We start from the raw sequence: 15,353 nt of genomic DNA on the forward strand, positions 1-15,353 counted from the left end.
TTCCCACTCCAGTTATCCCAAATCCCTTCCCCCTGCCTGGATCCCACAAAGGAAATCTGGGAAAATCTGGGGAAAATTCAGGAAAATTCAGGAAAAATCTGGGAAAACCTGGGAAGGACAATCCCACCTGGAAGATCCTAAAATCCCCTCCCCGTGTAAATCCAAACGAACCCAAAAAGAAAAGAAGATTTGCAGACAAATTCTATTTACAGCAGTGCTTTAAATTAAATTAAAAGAGATTTTTTTTGGGGGGGGGGGGATGATGAGGGGAGGTAGAAGAGAAGGAGAATCCTCCATGCTGGGAAATTCCAGGAATTTTTTTTTTTTTTTCCTGGTTCCTGTGGAATTCCAGGGGTGGGTTTTTTTTGTTGTTGTTTTTTTGGTTTTTTTTTGTTTGTTTTTTTTTTACCAGGTTTCTGGGGAATTCCAGGGTTGTTTTGTTGATGTTTTTCTCTCTCAGTTGTAGGAGAGGTACTGGATGAGCCTGGGGGGGATTTGCAGCTTGGAGATCTCGGCCAGGCCACGGCGGGCGGCGGCTGCGCGACGGACCGTCACCCTGCACAGCTGGGCCAGGGATAGAGGGGTCTCTGTAAGGGAAAAAACAGAGAAATGGGGTCAGAAATGGGGTTAGAGATGGACAAAATGGGGAAATGAGATCAAAAATGGGGAAAATCGGGGGAGAAATGGGGAAAATGGGGTTAGAAGTGGGAGGGAAATAGCACACGGTGACCCTGCACAGCTGGGCCAGGGACAGGGGGGTCTCTGCGGGGGGAAAAGGGGGAAAATGGGGTTAGAGATGGACAAAATGGGGAAATGAGATCAAAAATGGGGAAAATCGGGTCAGAAATGGGGGAGAAATGGGGAAAATGGGGTTAGAAGTGGGAGGGCAATGACGGACAGTGACCCTGCACAGCTGGGCCAGGGATAGAGGGGTCTCTGTAAGGGAAAAAACAGAGAAATAGGGTCAGAAATGGGAAAATTTGGGTTATAAATGGGAGAAATGGGATTAGAAATGGTGAAAATGGGGGGAAATGGGAGAAAAATGGGGAAAATCGGGTCAGAAATGGGAGAGCAATGATGGACGGTCACCCTGCACAGCTGGGCCAGGGATAGAGGGGTCTCTGTAAGGGGAAAATGGGAAAAATGGGGTCAGAAATGGGGAATGGTCACCCTGCACAGCTGGGCCAGGGATAGGGGGGTCTCTGCAGGGGGAAAATGGAAAAATAGGGTTAAAAATGGGTCAGAAATGGCCAATGGTGACCCTGCACAGCTGGGACAGCGACAGGGGGGTCTCTGCGGGGGAAAAATGGGTCAGAAATGGGGTTAGAGATGGGGAAAATGGGGATATGAGATCAAAAATGGGGAAAATCGGGTCAGAAATGGGGGAGAAATGGGGAAAATGGGGTCAGAAATGGGAGGGCAATGACGGACAGTGACCCTGCACAGCTGGGCCAGGGATAGAGGGGTCTCTGTAAGGGAAAAAACAGAGAAATGGGGTCAGAAATGGCCAATGGTGACCCTGCACAGCTGGGCCAGCGACAGGGGGGTCTCTGTGGGGGGAAAATGGGTCAGAAATGGGGTTAGAGATGGACAAAATGGGGAAATGAGATCAAAAATGGGGAAAATCGGGTCAGAAATGGGAGAGCAATGATGGACGGTGACCCTGCACAGCTGGGCCAGCGACAGGGGGGTCTCTGTAAGGGGAAAATGGGAAAAATGGGTCAGAAATGGGGTTAGAGATGGACAAAATGGGGAAATGAGATCAAAAATGGGGAAAATCGGGTCAGAAATGGGGGAGAAATGGGGAAAATGGGGTTAGAAGTGGGAGGGCAATGACGGACAGTGACCCTGCACAGCTGGGCCAGGGATAGAGGGGTCTCTGTAAGGGAAAAAACAGAGAAATGGGGTCAGAAATGGGGTTAGAGATGGACAAAATGGGGAAATGGGGTCAAAGATGGGAGAAATGGGGTGAGAAATGGGGTGAGAAATGGAGAAAATGGGGTTAGAGATGGGGAAATCAGAGAAAAATGGCCGACGGTGACACTGCACAGTTGGGCCAGGGACAGAGGGGTCTCTGTGGGGGGAAAATGGGGTTATAAATGGGAAAATGGGGTCAGAAATGAAGAAAATCGGGTTAGAAATGGGGTCAGAAATGGGGAAAATGGGGTCAGAAATGGGAGAGCAATGACGGACAGTGACCCTGCACAGCTGGGCCAGGGACAAGGGGGTCTCTGTAAGGGGAAAAACAGGAGAAATGGGGTCAGAAATGGGAAAATTTGGGTTATAAATGGGAGAAATGGGGTTAGAAATGGTGAAAATGGGGGGAAATGGGAGAAAAATGGGGAAAATCGGGTCAGAAATGGGAGTGCAATGACGGACAGTCACCCTGCACAGCTGGGCCAGCGACAGGGGGGTCTCTGCGGGGGGAAAATGGGAAAAATGGGTCAGAAATGGGGTTAGAGATGGGGAATGGTCACCCTGCACAGCTGGGCCAGGGATAGAGGGGTCTCTGTAGGGGGAAAAACAGGGAAATGGGGTCAGAAATGGGAAAAATGGGGTCAGAAATGGGGAATGGTCACCCTGCACAGCTGGGCCAGGGATAGAGGGGTCTCTGTAATGGAAAAAACAGAGAAATGGGGTCAGAAATGGGGTTAGAGATGGACAAAATGGGGAAATGGGGTCAAAGATGGGAGAAATGGGGTGAGAAATGAGGTCAGAAATGGGGAAAATGGGGTTAGAGATGGGGAAATGGAAGAAAAATGGCAGACGGTGACCCTGCAGAGCTGGGCCAGGCTAAGGGGGGCCTCTGTAAGGGGAAAAATGGGGTTATAAATGGGAAAATGGGGTCAGAAATGAGGTTAGAGATGGACAAAATGGGAAAAAAATGGGGTTAGAGATGGCAGAAATGGGAGAGAAATGGGGAAAATCAGGTCAGAAATGGGAGAGCAATGATGGACGGTGACCCTGTACAGCTGGGCCAGGCTAAGGGGGGTCTCTGTAAGGGAAAAAACAGAGAAATGGGGTCAGAAATGGGAAAATTTGGGTTAGAAATGGGAGAAATGGGGTTAGAAATGGTGAAAATGGGGGGAAATGGGAGAAAAATGGGGAAATAGGGCCAGAAATGGGAGAGCAATGATGGACGGTCACCCTGCACAGCTGGGCCAGGGATAGAGGGGTCTCTGTAAGGGGAAAATGGGAAAAATGGGGTCAGAAATGGGGAATGGTCACCCTGCACAGCTGGGCCAGGGATAGGGGGGTCTCTGCGGGGGAAAAATGGGTCAGAAATGGGGTTAGAGATGGAGGAAATGGGGAAATGAGATCAAAAATGGGGAAAATCGGGTCAGAAATGGGGGAGAAATGGGGAAAATGCGGTCAGAAATGGGAGTGCAATGAGGGACAGTGACCCTGCACAGCTGGGCCAGGGATAGAGGGGTCTCTGTAAGGGAAAAAACAGAGAAATGGGGTCAGAAATGGCCAATGGTGACCCTGCACAGCTGGGCCAGCGACAGGGGGGTCTCTGCGGGGGGAAAATGGGTCAGAAATGGGGTTAGAGATGGACAAAATGGGGAAATGAGATCAAAAATGGGGAAAATCGGGTCAGAAATGGGGAAAATGGGGTTAGAAGTGGGAGGGAAATAGCACACGGTGACCCTGCACAGCTGGGCCAGGGACAGGGGGGTCTCTGTGGGGGGAAAATGGGTCAGAAATAGAAAAATTTGGGTTAGAAATGGGGTTAGAAATGGTGAAAATGGGGGGAAATGGGAGAAAAATGGGGAAATAGGGTCGGAAATGGGAGAGCAATGACGGACAGTGACCCTGCACAGCTGGGCCAGGGGCAGGGGGGTCTCTGCGGGGGGAAAATGGGTCAGAAATGGGGTTAGAGATGGGGAAAGTGGGGAAATGAGATAAAAAATGGGGAAAATCGGGTCAGAAATGGGAGAGCAATGACGGACAGTGACCCTGCACAGCTGGGACAGCGACAGGGGGGTCTCTGTGGGGGGGAAAAACAGGAGAAATGGGGTCAGAAATGGGGTTAGAGATGGGGAAAATGGGGAAATGAGATCAAAAATGGGGAAAATCAGGTCAGAAATGGTGTCAGAAATGGGAAAAATGGGGTTAGAAGTGGGAGGGAAATAGCACACGGTGACCCTGCACAGCTGGGCCAGCGACAGGGGGGTCTCTGTAAGGGGAAAATGGGAAAAATGGGTCAGAAATGGGAAAATGGGGTCAGAAATGGGGTTAGAGATGGACAAAATGGGGAAATGGGGTCAAAGATGGGGAAAATCGGGTCAGAAATGGGGTCAGAAATGGGGAAAATGGGGTTAGAGATGGGGAAATGGGATCAAAAATGGGATAAATGGGGTCAGAAATGGGGAAAATGGAGTTAGATGTGGGGAAAATGGGGAAATGGGAGAGCAATGGTGCACAGTGACCCTGCACAGCTGGGCCAGGCTCAGGGGGGTCTCTGTGAGAGGGAAAAATGGAAAAAATGGGATAAAAATGGGGTTAGAAATGGGGGAAATGGGAAAAAATGGGATAAAAATGGGGTTAGAGATGGGAGAAATAGGGAAATATGGGGTCAGAAATTGGATAAATGGGAGAGAAATGGGATAAAAAAATGGGGAAAATGGGGTCAGAAATTAGGTCAGAAATGGGAGAAATGGGATCAGAAATGAGGTGAGAAATGGAGAAAATAGGAGAGAAATGGGGAAAATGGTGTCTGAAATAGGGAAAAAATGGGAGAAAAACAAGAGAAACAGGACCAGGCGCTTCGCTACCCAAATTCCCACGTTAAAAAAAAAAAAAAAAAAAAAAAAAAAAAAAAAGGGATTTTTTATTTCCCCCTCACTCACTCTCATAATACTCGAAGCACTTGGCCGTGGGGCTGCTGCTCCAGGTGTAATCCGAGGGTTTCTTCCCCCTGTTGTCCCGGGCATAAATATTCCCCCCAAATTCCACCAGCATCTCCACCAGGTCCACGTTCCTGACCTTGGCCGCGTGGTGCAGCGCCGTCTCGTGCAGCTTGGCCGCGTTCACGTTGGCCCCTGGGGAGGGGACAGGGGTTAGGGGTGGGAAATGGGGAATAGGGACAGAGGAAAGGGTCAGGGTTGGGGTCTCGTGCAGCTTGGCCGCGTTCACGTTGGCCCCTGGGGATGGGGACAGGGGTTAGGGGTGGGAAATGGGGAATAGGGACAGGGAAATGGGGATAGGGACAGGGAAATAGGGGATTTCAGGTGGGAAAAGGGGAAATAGGGACAGGGGAAAGGGTCAGGGTTGGGGTCTCGTGCAGCTTGGCCGCGTTCACGTTGGCCCCTGGGATGGGGACAGGGGTCAGGGGTGGGAAATGGGGAATAGGGACAGGGAAATGGGGATAGGGACAGGGAAATGGGGGAATAGGGACAGGGAAATGGGGATAGGGACAGGGAAATGGGGGAATAGGGACAGGGAAATGGGGATAGGGACAGGGAAATAGGGGATTTCAGGTGGGAAAAGGGGAAATAGGGACAGGGGAAAGGGTCAGGGTTGGGGTCTCGTGCAGCTTGGCCACGTTCACGTTGGCCCCTGGGATGGGGAGAGGGGTCAGGCAGGGGAAATGGGGAATAGGGACAGGGAAATAGGGGGTTTCAGGTGGGAAAAGGGGAAATCTGGACAGGGGAAAGGGTCAGGGTTGGGGTCTCGTGCAGCTTGGCCGCGTTCACGTTGGCCCCTGGGGAGGGGACAGGGGTTAGGGGTGGGAAATGGGGGATTTCAGGTGGGAAAAGGGGAAATAGGGACAGGGGAAAGGGGATTTCAGGTGGGAAAAGGGGATTTGGGCAGAGGAAAGGGGAATAGGGTCAGGGGAATGGGGGAACAGGGATGGGGGAAAGGGGGAGAGGGACAGGGGAAAGGGAATTCCAGGTGGGAAAAGGGGAAATCTGGACAGGGGAAAGGGGGATAGGGATAGGGAAATAGGGGATTTCAGGTGGGAAAAGCGGAAATAGGGACAGGGGAAAGGGTCAGGGTTGGGGTCTTGTGCAGCTTGGCCGCGTTCACGTTGGCCCCTGGGGATGGGGAGAGGCGTTAGGGAGGGGAAATAGGGGATTCCAGGTGGGAAAAGGGGAAATCTGGACGGGGGAAAGGGGAATTGATCCCGGGAATTGATCCCTGGAATGGATCCTTGGAATGGATCCTGGGAATGGATCCTGGGAATGGATCCTGGGAATGGATCCTGGGAATGGATCCCGGGAGTGGATCCCGGGAGTGGATCCTGGGAATGGATCCCGGGAGTGGATCCCGGGAATGGATCCCGGGAATGGATCCCTGGAATGGACCCCGTACCCGCCTGGAGCAGCAGTTTGACACAATCCAGGTGTTCCCGGGCACAGGCCACGTGCAGGGGGGTCCCGAAGTGACAGTCGTGGGCCTCCAGGTTGGCCCCCACCTCGATCAGCAGCTGCACACACTCCGGGCTGCCTGCGAGGGGGAAAAATGGGGAAATCCGGGTGAAAAGTGGGAATTCTGGATACAGGGAGCGGCCAAAAGTGGGAATTGTGGGTCCTGGGGCAGGCAAAAGTGGGAATTCCTACCCCAGGGAACAACCAAAAGTGAATTCCTGCTCCAGGGAACTTTGGAGAGGTAAAAAAGGGAAAATCCAGGTGAAAATTGGGAATTCTGGCTCCAGGGAACAGCCTGAGTGACTATGGAGAGGGAAAAGGGGAAAATCCCAGTGAAAAGTGGGAATTCTGACTCCAGGGAGCAGCCAAAAGTGGGAATTCCTGCTCCAGGGAGCAGCCTGGGTGCCTTGGGATGGGGAAAATCCAGGTGAAAACTGCAGAGAAAATGGGGAAAAATGGGAAAAAGGAGATAAAAAGTGGGATCAGAGGAAAAAAGTGGGATAAAAATGGGATTAGATCAGTCTCTGTAGGGAAAAATGGGATGAGAAATAGGATCAGAGGCATCTCTGCAGGGAAAAATGGGATCAAAAATGGGGAAAAGGGGATAAAAAATGGGGAAAAGGGGATAAAAAATGGGGAAAAGGGGATAAAAAATGGGATGAGAGGAGCTCTTCAGGATAAAAATGGGAAAAATGAAATCAGAGGGGTCTCTGCAGGGGAAAAATGGGATAAAAATGGAAAAATGGGATAAAAATGGGGAAAATGGGATCAGAACTGGGATCAGGGGGGATCTCTGCTGGAAAAAAATGGGATAAAATGGGACTAACAGGATCAGAGGGGGTCTCTGCTGGAAAAAAATGGGATAAAAATGGGAATAACAGGATGAGAACTGGGATCAGAGGGGCCTCTCTCCCTTCCCACTGAACACCCTGTGAACACCAGCACCACTGACCAACCTAAAAAAACTGGTGGGGTGTTTTTTTCCCATTCCAAGCTGCCAAAAAACCCAAAAAACCCCCTGGAATTACCGTTCATGCAGGCCTCGTGCAGGGGGGAGGCCGTGTAGAGGGGAGGGTTGACCTTGGCCCCGTGGGACAGCAGCACCTTGACACACTCCACGCTGCCCGAGGCGCAGGCGTCGCACAGGGGGGTGCTGCCGTCGATGTTACGGGCGTCCACCTGAGCGGGGACAGCGGACAGAGAGAGAGGGGAAAAGGAGGGGAAAGGGAGGGGAAAAGGAGGGGAAAGGTAAAGGAAAGGAAGGGGAGAAGGAGGGGAGAGGGAGAGGGAGAGGGAGAGGGAGAGGGAGAGGGAAGGAGAGGAGAGGGGAGGGGAGGGGAGGGGAGGGGAGGGGAGGGGAGGGGAGGGGAGGGGAGGGAAGGGAAGGGAAGGGAAGGGAAGGGAAGGGAAGGGAAGGGAAGGGAAGGGAAGGGAAGGGAAGGGAAGGGAAGGGAAGGGAAGGGAAGGAAAGGAAAGGAAAGGAAAGGAAAGGAAAGGAAAGGAAAGGAAAGGAAAGGAAAGGAAAGGAAAGGAAAGGAAAGGAAAGGAAAGGAAAGGAAAGGGAGGAGAGATGGAAAGAGAAGGGAAAGAAAAGGCAGGAGGAAAGCCAGAGAAAGGCAGGGCAAGGCAGGGAAAAGTACAGGGAAAAGCAGGGGGAAGGGAAAGGAAAGGGGAGAGGGAGAGGAAAGGGAGGAGAAAGGAAGGGGAAAAGAAAGGAAAGGGAGGGGACAGGGAGGGGAAAAGAAAAAAGCAGGAGAAAGGCAGGGGAAAGCAAGAAAAAGGAAGGAAAAAATACAGGGGAAAAGCAAGAAAAAGGGAGGGGAGAGGGAAGGGAAAGGGAGGGGAGAGGGAAAGGGAAAGGGAGAGGGAGAGGGAGGGGAAAAGAAAAAAGCCAAAGAAAGGCAAGGGAAAGCAGGAAAAAGGGAGGAAAAATACAGCAAAAAGCAGGAAAAAGGGAGGGGAGAGGGAAGGGAAAGGGAAGGGAGAGGGAAAGGGAAGGGGAAAGGAAAGGGAGGTGAGGGGGGGGAAAGAAAAAAGCAGGAGAAAGGCAGGGGAAAGGAGGAAAAAGCGGGAAAAAGGGAGGAGAGAGGGAAGGGGAAAGGGAAGGGGAAGGGAAAAGAGAGGGAGAGGAGAGAGAGGGGAGAGGGAGGGGAAAAGAAAAAAGCAGGAGAAAAGCCAGGGAAAGGCAGAGGAAAGCAGGAAAAAGGAAGGACAAAGTACAAAGAGCTGGAGTGGAAGCCCAGAGCCACAAGGCCCACCCTGAGCCTCCTTTTCTCCAGGCTCAGCCCCTTTCCCATCTCCCTCAGGAATCCTCCAGCTCCATTCCCTTCCCTGGGCTTCCACTCCAGCTCTTTCTTGGAGCGAAATCCGTCAATCCTCTCCAGAGAATTCCCATTTGGAGGAAATTTCCAATTTCACCCCTAGAGCTGACGAGGGGGGTAACCCAAACCCCACAAACACCTCCCACCAGTGATCCCAGTGGATTCCCAGCTGTTTTCAGGTGTTTTCACACCTGGGCAATTCTCTCCAGAGAATTTCAATTTGGAGGAAATTTCCAATTTCACCCCTAGAGCTGACGAGGGGGGTAACCCAAACCCCACAAACACCTCCCCACCAGCAATCCCAGTGGATTCCCAGCTGTTTTCACACCTGGGCCCCTGCATCCAGCAGCAGTTTGACACACTGGGTCTGTCCCCTGAGGCTGGCCTCGTGCAGGGGCGTGATGGAGTCGTAGGTGACGGCGTTGACGCAGGCGCCGCTCTCGATGAGCTGCTGCAGCTGCAGGATCTCCCCTCGCCGGGCAGCCTCGTGCACTGGGGTCCTGTCGGCCCAAAAACCTGGGAAAAAAATCAGGGAGTTCATCAGTAAAGTCATGGGAATCATTAGTAAAATAATGGAGATGGAAAAATGGGATCTCCCCACTCAAACGGGATCTCCCCTTGCCAGGCGGCCTCAGGAACCAGTGTCCTGTCGGCTCAGAAAACTGGGAAAAAGGGCTAAAAAATCAGGGAGTTCATCAGTAAAGTCATGGGAATCATCAATAACATCAGAGAGTTCATCTGTCAAGTCGTGGGAATCATTAATAAAATCGTGGAGATGGAAAAATGGGATCTCGCCACTCGGGCGGGATCACCCCTTGCCAGGCAGCCTCATGCCCCAGTGTCCTGTCAGCCCAGAAATCTGGAAAAGAGGGGAAAAAATCAGGGAGTTCATCAGTAAAGTCATGGGAATCATCAATAACATCAGGGAGTTTATCAGTAAAGTCATGGGAATCATTGATAAAATTGTGGGGATGGAAAAATGGGATCTCCCCACTCGGGCGGGATCACCCCTTGCCAGGCAACCTTGTGCACGGGGGTCCTGTCAGCCCAGAAATCTGGGAAAGAGCGGGAAAATCATCAATAAAATCATGGGAATCATCAATAAAATCAGGGAAATAATCAATCAAGTCACGCGAAACATTAATAAAATAATGTAGATGGAAAAACGGGATGTCGCCTAACTGGGCAACCTTGTGGATCAGTGTCCTGTCAGCCCAGAAAACTGGGAAAGAGGAGGAAATATATCAGGGAGTTTATCAGTAAAGTCATGGGAATCATTGATAAAATTGTGGGGATGGAAAAATGGGATCTCCCCTCTTGGGCGGGATCTCCCCTCGCCGGGCAGCCTCGTGGTTTTTATGTCAGGAGAAGCAAATCCAACTGAGGATCCAGGGAGAGCTTCCAGAACATTCCAAGGCCCAAAGGGGCTCCAGGAGAGCTGCAGAGGGACTGGGGACAGGGACAGGACACAGGGAATGGCTTCCCACTGCCACAGGGCAGGGCTGGATGGGAGATTGGGAATTGGGAATTCCTGCCTGGGCTGGAATTGCCAGAGAATCCCTGGAATGTCCAAGGAAGGATTGGAGCCCCCTGGGATCATGGAATTGTCCCTGGAATGAGCTCTGAGGTCCCTTCCCACCCAAACTGCTCCTGGGATTCTGGGATTTGGGACACTCAGAATCCATCCCGAGGGGTTTGGATGGGAAATGGGGAGAGAAAAGAGAGGGAAAGGGAAGGGAGACCCTTCATGGATTCCTGAGATTCCAAGTGAAGCCCCTCAGTGCATTGATTTCTTGGAGAGGAGATGGATCCAATGTCAGGCTGGGAGAGCTGGGAATTGCCAGCCTGGAGAAGGGAAGGATCCAGGGAGAGCTTCCAGAACATTCCAGGGCCTCAAGGGGCTCCAGGAGAGCTGGAATTTGGAAAAGGAATGAAGGGACAGGACACAGGGAATGGCTTCAGATTGGAAAAGGAGAAATTTGGATGGGATTTTGGAAAGGAATTCCTGCCTGGGCTGGAATTGCCAGAGAATCCCTGGATCCCTCGAATGTCCAAGGAAGGGTTGGACAGGGCTTGGAATCACCTGGGACAGTGGGAGGTGTCCCTGCCCCGGGATTTGGGCACCGGCGGCTCCAGGGTGGGAACACCCCGATCCCAGAGCCCCAAAACTCCGCACAGGGGGATTGAGGAGGAACAGGGATCGTTCTCTGGGGATTTAAGGGAGGAACAGGGATTGTTCCCCGGGGATTTAAGGGAGGAACAGGGATTGTTCCCCGGGGATTTAAGGGAGGAACAAGGATTATTCCCCGGGGATTTAAGGGAGGAACAAGGATCGTTCCCCGTGTCCTGCCGCTGTCCCCAGAGAATCCTCTGATCCCCTTCCCTGTGAGAGGCTGCTCGCTCCCTAAACTTCCCTGCAACCCCCAAATCCCATTTTTAAACCCCCAAACCAACTCTTTAACCCCAAACATCACCCTTTAACCCCCCCAAAACTGCCCCGCACCCCCAAACTCATCCTTTACCCCCCAAACCCATCCTTTAACCCCCAAACCCATCCTTTACCCCCAAACTCATCCTTTACCCCCAAACCCCATCCTTTACCCCCCAAACCCATCCTTTACCCCCAAACTCATCCTTTAACCCCCAAACCCCATCCTTTACCCCCCAAACCTCATCCTTTACCCCCCAAACCCCATCCTTTACCCCCCAAACCCATCCTTTACCCGCCAAACCCCATCCTTTACCCCCCAAACCCATCCTTTAACCCCCAAACTCATCCTTTACCCCCCAAACCTCATCCTTTACCCCCCAAACCCATCCTTTAACCCCCAAACCCCATCCTTTACCCCCCAAACTCATCCTTTACCCCCAAACCCCATCCTTTACCCCTCAAACTCATCCTTTACCCCCCAAACCCATCCTTTAACCCCCAAACTCATCCTTTAACCCCCAAACCCCATCCTTTAACCCCCAAACTCATCCTTTAACCCCCAAACTCATCCTTTACCCCCCAAACCCCATCCTTTACCCCCAAACTCATCCTTTAACCCCCAAACCCATCCTTTAACCCCCAAACTCATCCTTTACCCCCCAAACTCATCCTTTACCCCTCAAACCCCATCCTTTACCCGCCAAACCCATCCTTTACCCCCAAACCCCATCCTTTAACCCCCAAACTCATCCTTTAACCCCCAAACTCATCCTTTACCCCCCAAACTCATCCTTTACCCCTCAAACCCCATCCTTTATACCCCCCAAACCCCATCCTTTAACCCCCAAACTCATCCTTTACCCTCCAAACCCATCCTTTACCCCCAAACCCATCCTTTACCCCCAAACCCCATCCTTTAACCCCCAAACTCATCCTTTAACCCCCAAACTCATCCTTTACCCCCCAAACTCATCCTTTACCCCTCAAACCCCATCCTTTAACCCCCAAACTCATCCTTTAACCCCCAAACCCCATCCTTTACCCCCCAAACTCATCCTTTACCCCCCAAACCCCATCCTTTACCCCCCAAACTCATCCTTTACCCCTCAAACCCCATCCTTTAACCCCCAAACTCATCCTTTACCCCCCAAACTCATCCTTTACCCCCAAACCCCATCCTTTACCCCCCAAACCCCATCCTTTACCCCCCAAACTCATCCTTTACCCTCCAAACCCATCCTTTACCCCCAAACCCATCCTTTACCCCCAAACCCCATCCTTTACCCCCCAAACTCATCCTTTAACCCCCAAACCCCATCCTTTAACCCCCAAACTCATCCTTTAACCCCCAAACTCATCCTTTACCCCCAAACCCCATCCTTTACCCCCCAAACCCATCCTTTACCCGCCAAACCCATCCTTTACCCCTCAAACCCCATCCTTTACCCCCAAACTCATCCTTTACCTGCCAAACCCCATCCTTTAACCTCCAAACTCATCCTTTACCCGCCAAACCCCATCCTTTAACCTCCAAACTCATCCTTTACCCGCCAAACCCCATCCTTTACCTGCCAAACCCCATCCTTTAACCCCCAAACCCCATCCTTTAACCCCCAAACTCATCCTTTACCCCCAAACCCCATCCTTTAACCCCCAAACCCCATCCTTTAACCCCCAAACTCATCCTTTACCCCTCAAACTCATCCTTTACCCCCAAACCCCATCCTTTACCCCCCAAACCCCATCCTTTAACCCCCAAACTCATCCTTTACCCTCCAAACCCATCCTTTACCCCCAAACCCATCCTTTACCCCCCAAACCCCATCCTTTAACCCCCAAACTCATCCTTTACCCGCCAAACCCCATCCTTTACCCCCAAACCCATCCTTTACCCCCCAAACTCATCCTTTAACCCCCAAACTCATCCTTTACCCGCCAAACCCCATCCTTTAACCCCCAAACTCATCCTTCACCCTCCAAACCACTCCTCAACACCCAACCCCACCAAACCCATCCCGAAATCCCCAAAGGCGCCTTGCGAGCCCTCAAACCATCCCTCAAACCCCAAATCCCATCCCACAACCCGGCGGGACGGGGCGCTCGGAGCAGCGGCCGTGTGTGGGCGGCTCCTTTCCCCAGTTTGTCCCCGGGTTGTCCCCAGCCCGTGGCGGTGCCCACGTACTGATGTCGCCCCTGAGGGAGGCGCCGCTGCCGCCGCCGGGGCTCTCCATGGCCCGGCCCCCGCGGAACCGCCGGCCGCGGCCTCGTCCCGCAGCCGGGGCCTTGCCGGACCGCCCCGCCCCGCCCCGCCGCGGAGCACGCCGGGAGTTGTAGTGCGGGGCCGCGCCGCGCCGGGGACACTGGGGACATTGGGGATACCGGGGGCATTGGGGACAGTGGGGACTCTGGGGACATTGGGGACATGGGGGATTCTGGAGACATTGGGGACACTGGGGACAATGGGGACACTGGGGACAATGGGGATACTGGGGACATTAGGGACACTGGGGACATTGGGGACATTGGGGACAATGGGGACATTGGGGACAATGGGGACACTAGGGATTCTGGGGCCACTGGGGACTCTGGGGACGCTGGGGACACCGGGGGACACTGGGGCACCGGGAGACATTGGGGTCACTGGGGACAATGGGGACATTGGGGGTTCTGGGGACACTGGGGCACCAGGGGACATTGGGGACTCTGGAGACATTAGGGACATTGGGGATACTGGGGACATTGGGGACAATGGGGACAATGGGGATATTGGGGACACTGGGGACATTGAGGACTCTGAGATGGTGGACAGGAGAACTGTTGGGTACGAGGAGGGGGTACTGGGGGGACTGGGATGGGATATATTGGTACTGGGGGGGACTGGGATGGGGTAATGGGTACTGGGGGGACTGGGAAGGGGTGCAGGTTTTACTGGGGGCACTGGAATGGGGGAATGGGGGGACTGGGGGCAGTGGAATGGGGGAATGGGGGGACTGGGGCAACTGGGATGGGGTACTGGGGGGCACTGGTGGGTACAAGGAGGGGCTACTGGGATGGGGAACAGGTCCTGGGGAAACTGGTGGGTTTGGGGAGGGGATACTGGGACCACTGGTGTGAGGTGCAGGGGTTACTGGGAGCACTGGTGTGGGTTACTGGGAGCACTGGTGTGGGGTACAGGGGTTACTGGGAGCACTGGTGTGGGTTACTGGGAGCACTGGTGTGGGTTACTGGGAGCACTGGTGTGGGGTGCAGGGGTTACTGGGAGCACTGGTGTGGGTTACTGCGAGCACTGGTGTGGGGTACAGGGGTTACTGGGAGCACTGGTGTGGGGTACTGGGAGCACTGGTGTGGGGTACAGGGGTTACTGGGAGCACTGGTGTGGGGTACTGGGAGCACTGGTGTGGGGTATAGGGGTTACTGGGAGCACTGGTGTGGGTTACTGGGAGCACTGGTGGGGGTTACTGGGAGCACTGGTGTGGGTTACTGGGAGCACTGGTGGGGGTTACTGGGAGCACTGGTGTGGGTTACTGGGAGCACTGGTGTGGGGTACAGGGGTTACTGGGAGCACCGGTGTGGGTTACTGGGAGCACTGGTGTGGGGTACAGGGGTTACTGGGAGCACTGGTGTGGGTTACTGGGAGCACTGGTGTGGGGTACAGGGGTTACTGGGAGCACTGGTGTGGGGTACAGGGGTTACTGGGAGCACCGGTGTGGGTTACTGGGAGCACTGGTGTGGGGTACAGGGGTTACTGGGAGCACTGGTGTGGGTTACTGGGAGCACTGGTGTGGGGTACAGGGGTTACTGGGAGCACTGGTGTGGGGTACAGGGGTTACTGGGAGCACTGGTGTGGGTTACTGGGAGCACTGGTGTGGGGTGCAGGTGGTTCTAAAGCTGCAAGACGCCAAAACGGCTGAAAAAGAAAACCAAAACTGAAAATAAATCAAACCAGAAAGCAAAACACCTTCACTGGGTTGTGAGCACTGCATGAAGACACCATGAAAAAGCAAAAAAAAAAGCACCAAAAATGCTCTTTCATGGGGTAGTTTTGATAATTTTCACTTTATTTTTTTTTTTGACAGATGTGACAGAATTAAAGAGGAAAATAAAACAAAATGGTCTTTCATGGAGTATTTTTCGTGATTTTCATTAAATTTTTACAGCTGTGATAAAATTAAAGGGGAAATAAAACAAAATGCTCTTTCATGGGGTATTTTTGGTGATTTTCACTTT

General features: G+C 52.8%; 1 protein-coding gene across 1 annotated transcript; it reads right to left on the bottom strand.

The window, feature by feature from the left end:
* Positions 1–363: 363 nt before the first annotated feature.
* On the bottom strand, positions 364–13,406 carry ASB13 (ankyrin repeat and SOCS box containing 13). Its single transcript, XM_083860098.1, has 6 exons — positions 13,309–13,406; positions 9,024–9,211; positions 7,403–7,553; positions 6,319–6,453; positions 4,854–5,045; positions 364–587 (listed from the first exon to the last, which is right to left on the bottom strand). The coding sequence occupies exons 1-6, from the start codon at positions 13,355–13,357 to the stop codon at positions 457–459; spliced, it is 846 nt and encodes a 281-aa protein (XP_083716224.1). The 5' UTR covers positions 13,358–13,406; the 3' UTR covers positions 364–456.
* Positions 13,407–15,353: the final 1,947 nt, after the last annotated feature.

This window comes from Zosterops lateralis (assembly GCF_965231275.1).
Source record: "Zosterops lateralis genome assembly, chromosome: 4".
Classification (NCBI taxonomy): Eukaryota; Metazoa; Chordata; class Aves; order Passeriformes; family Zosteropidae; genus Zosterops; species Zosterops lateralis.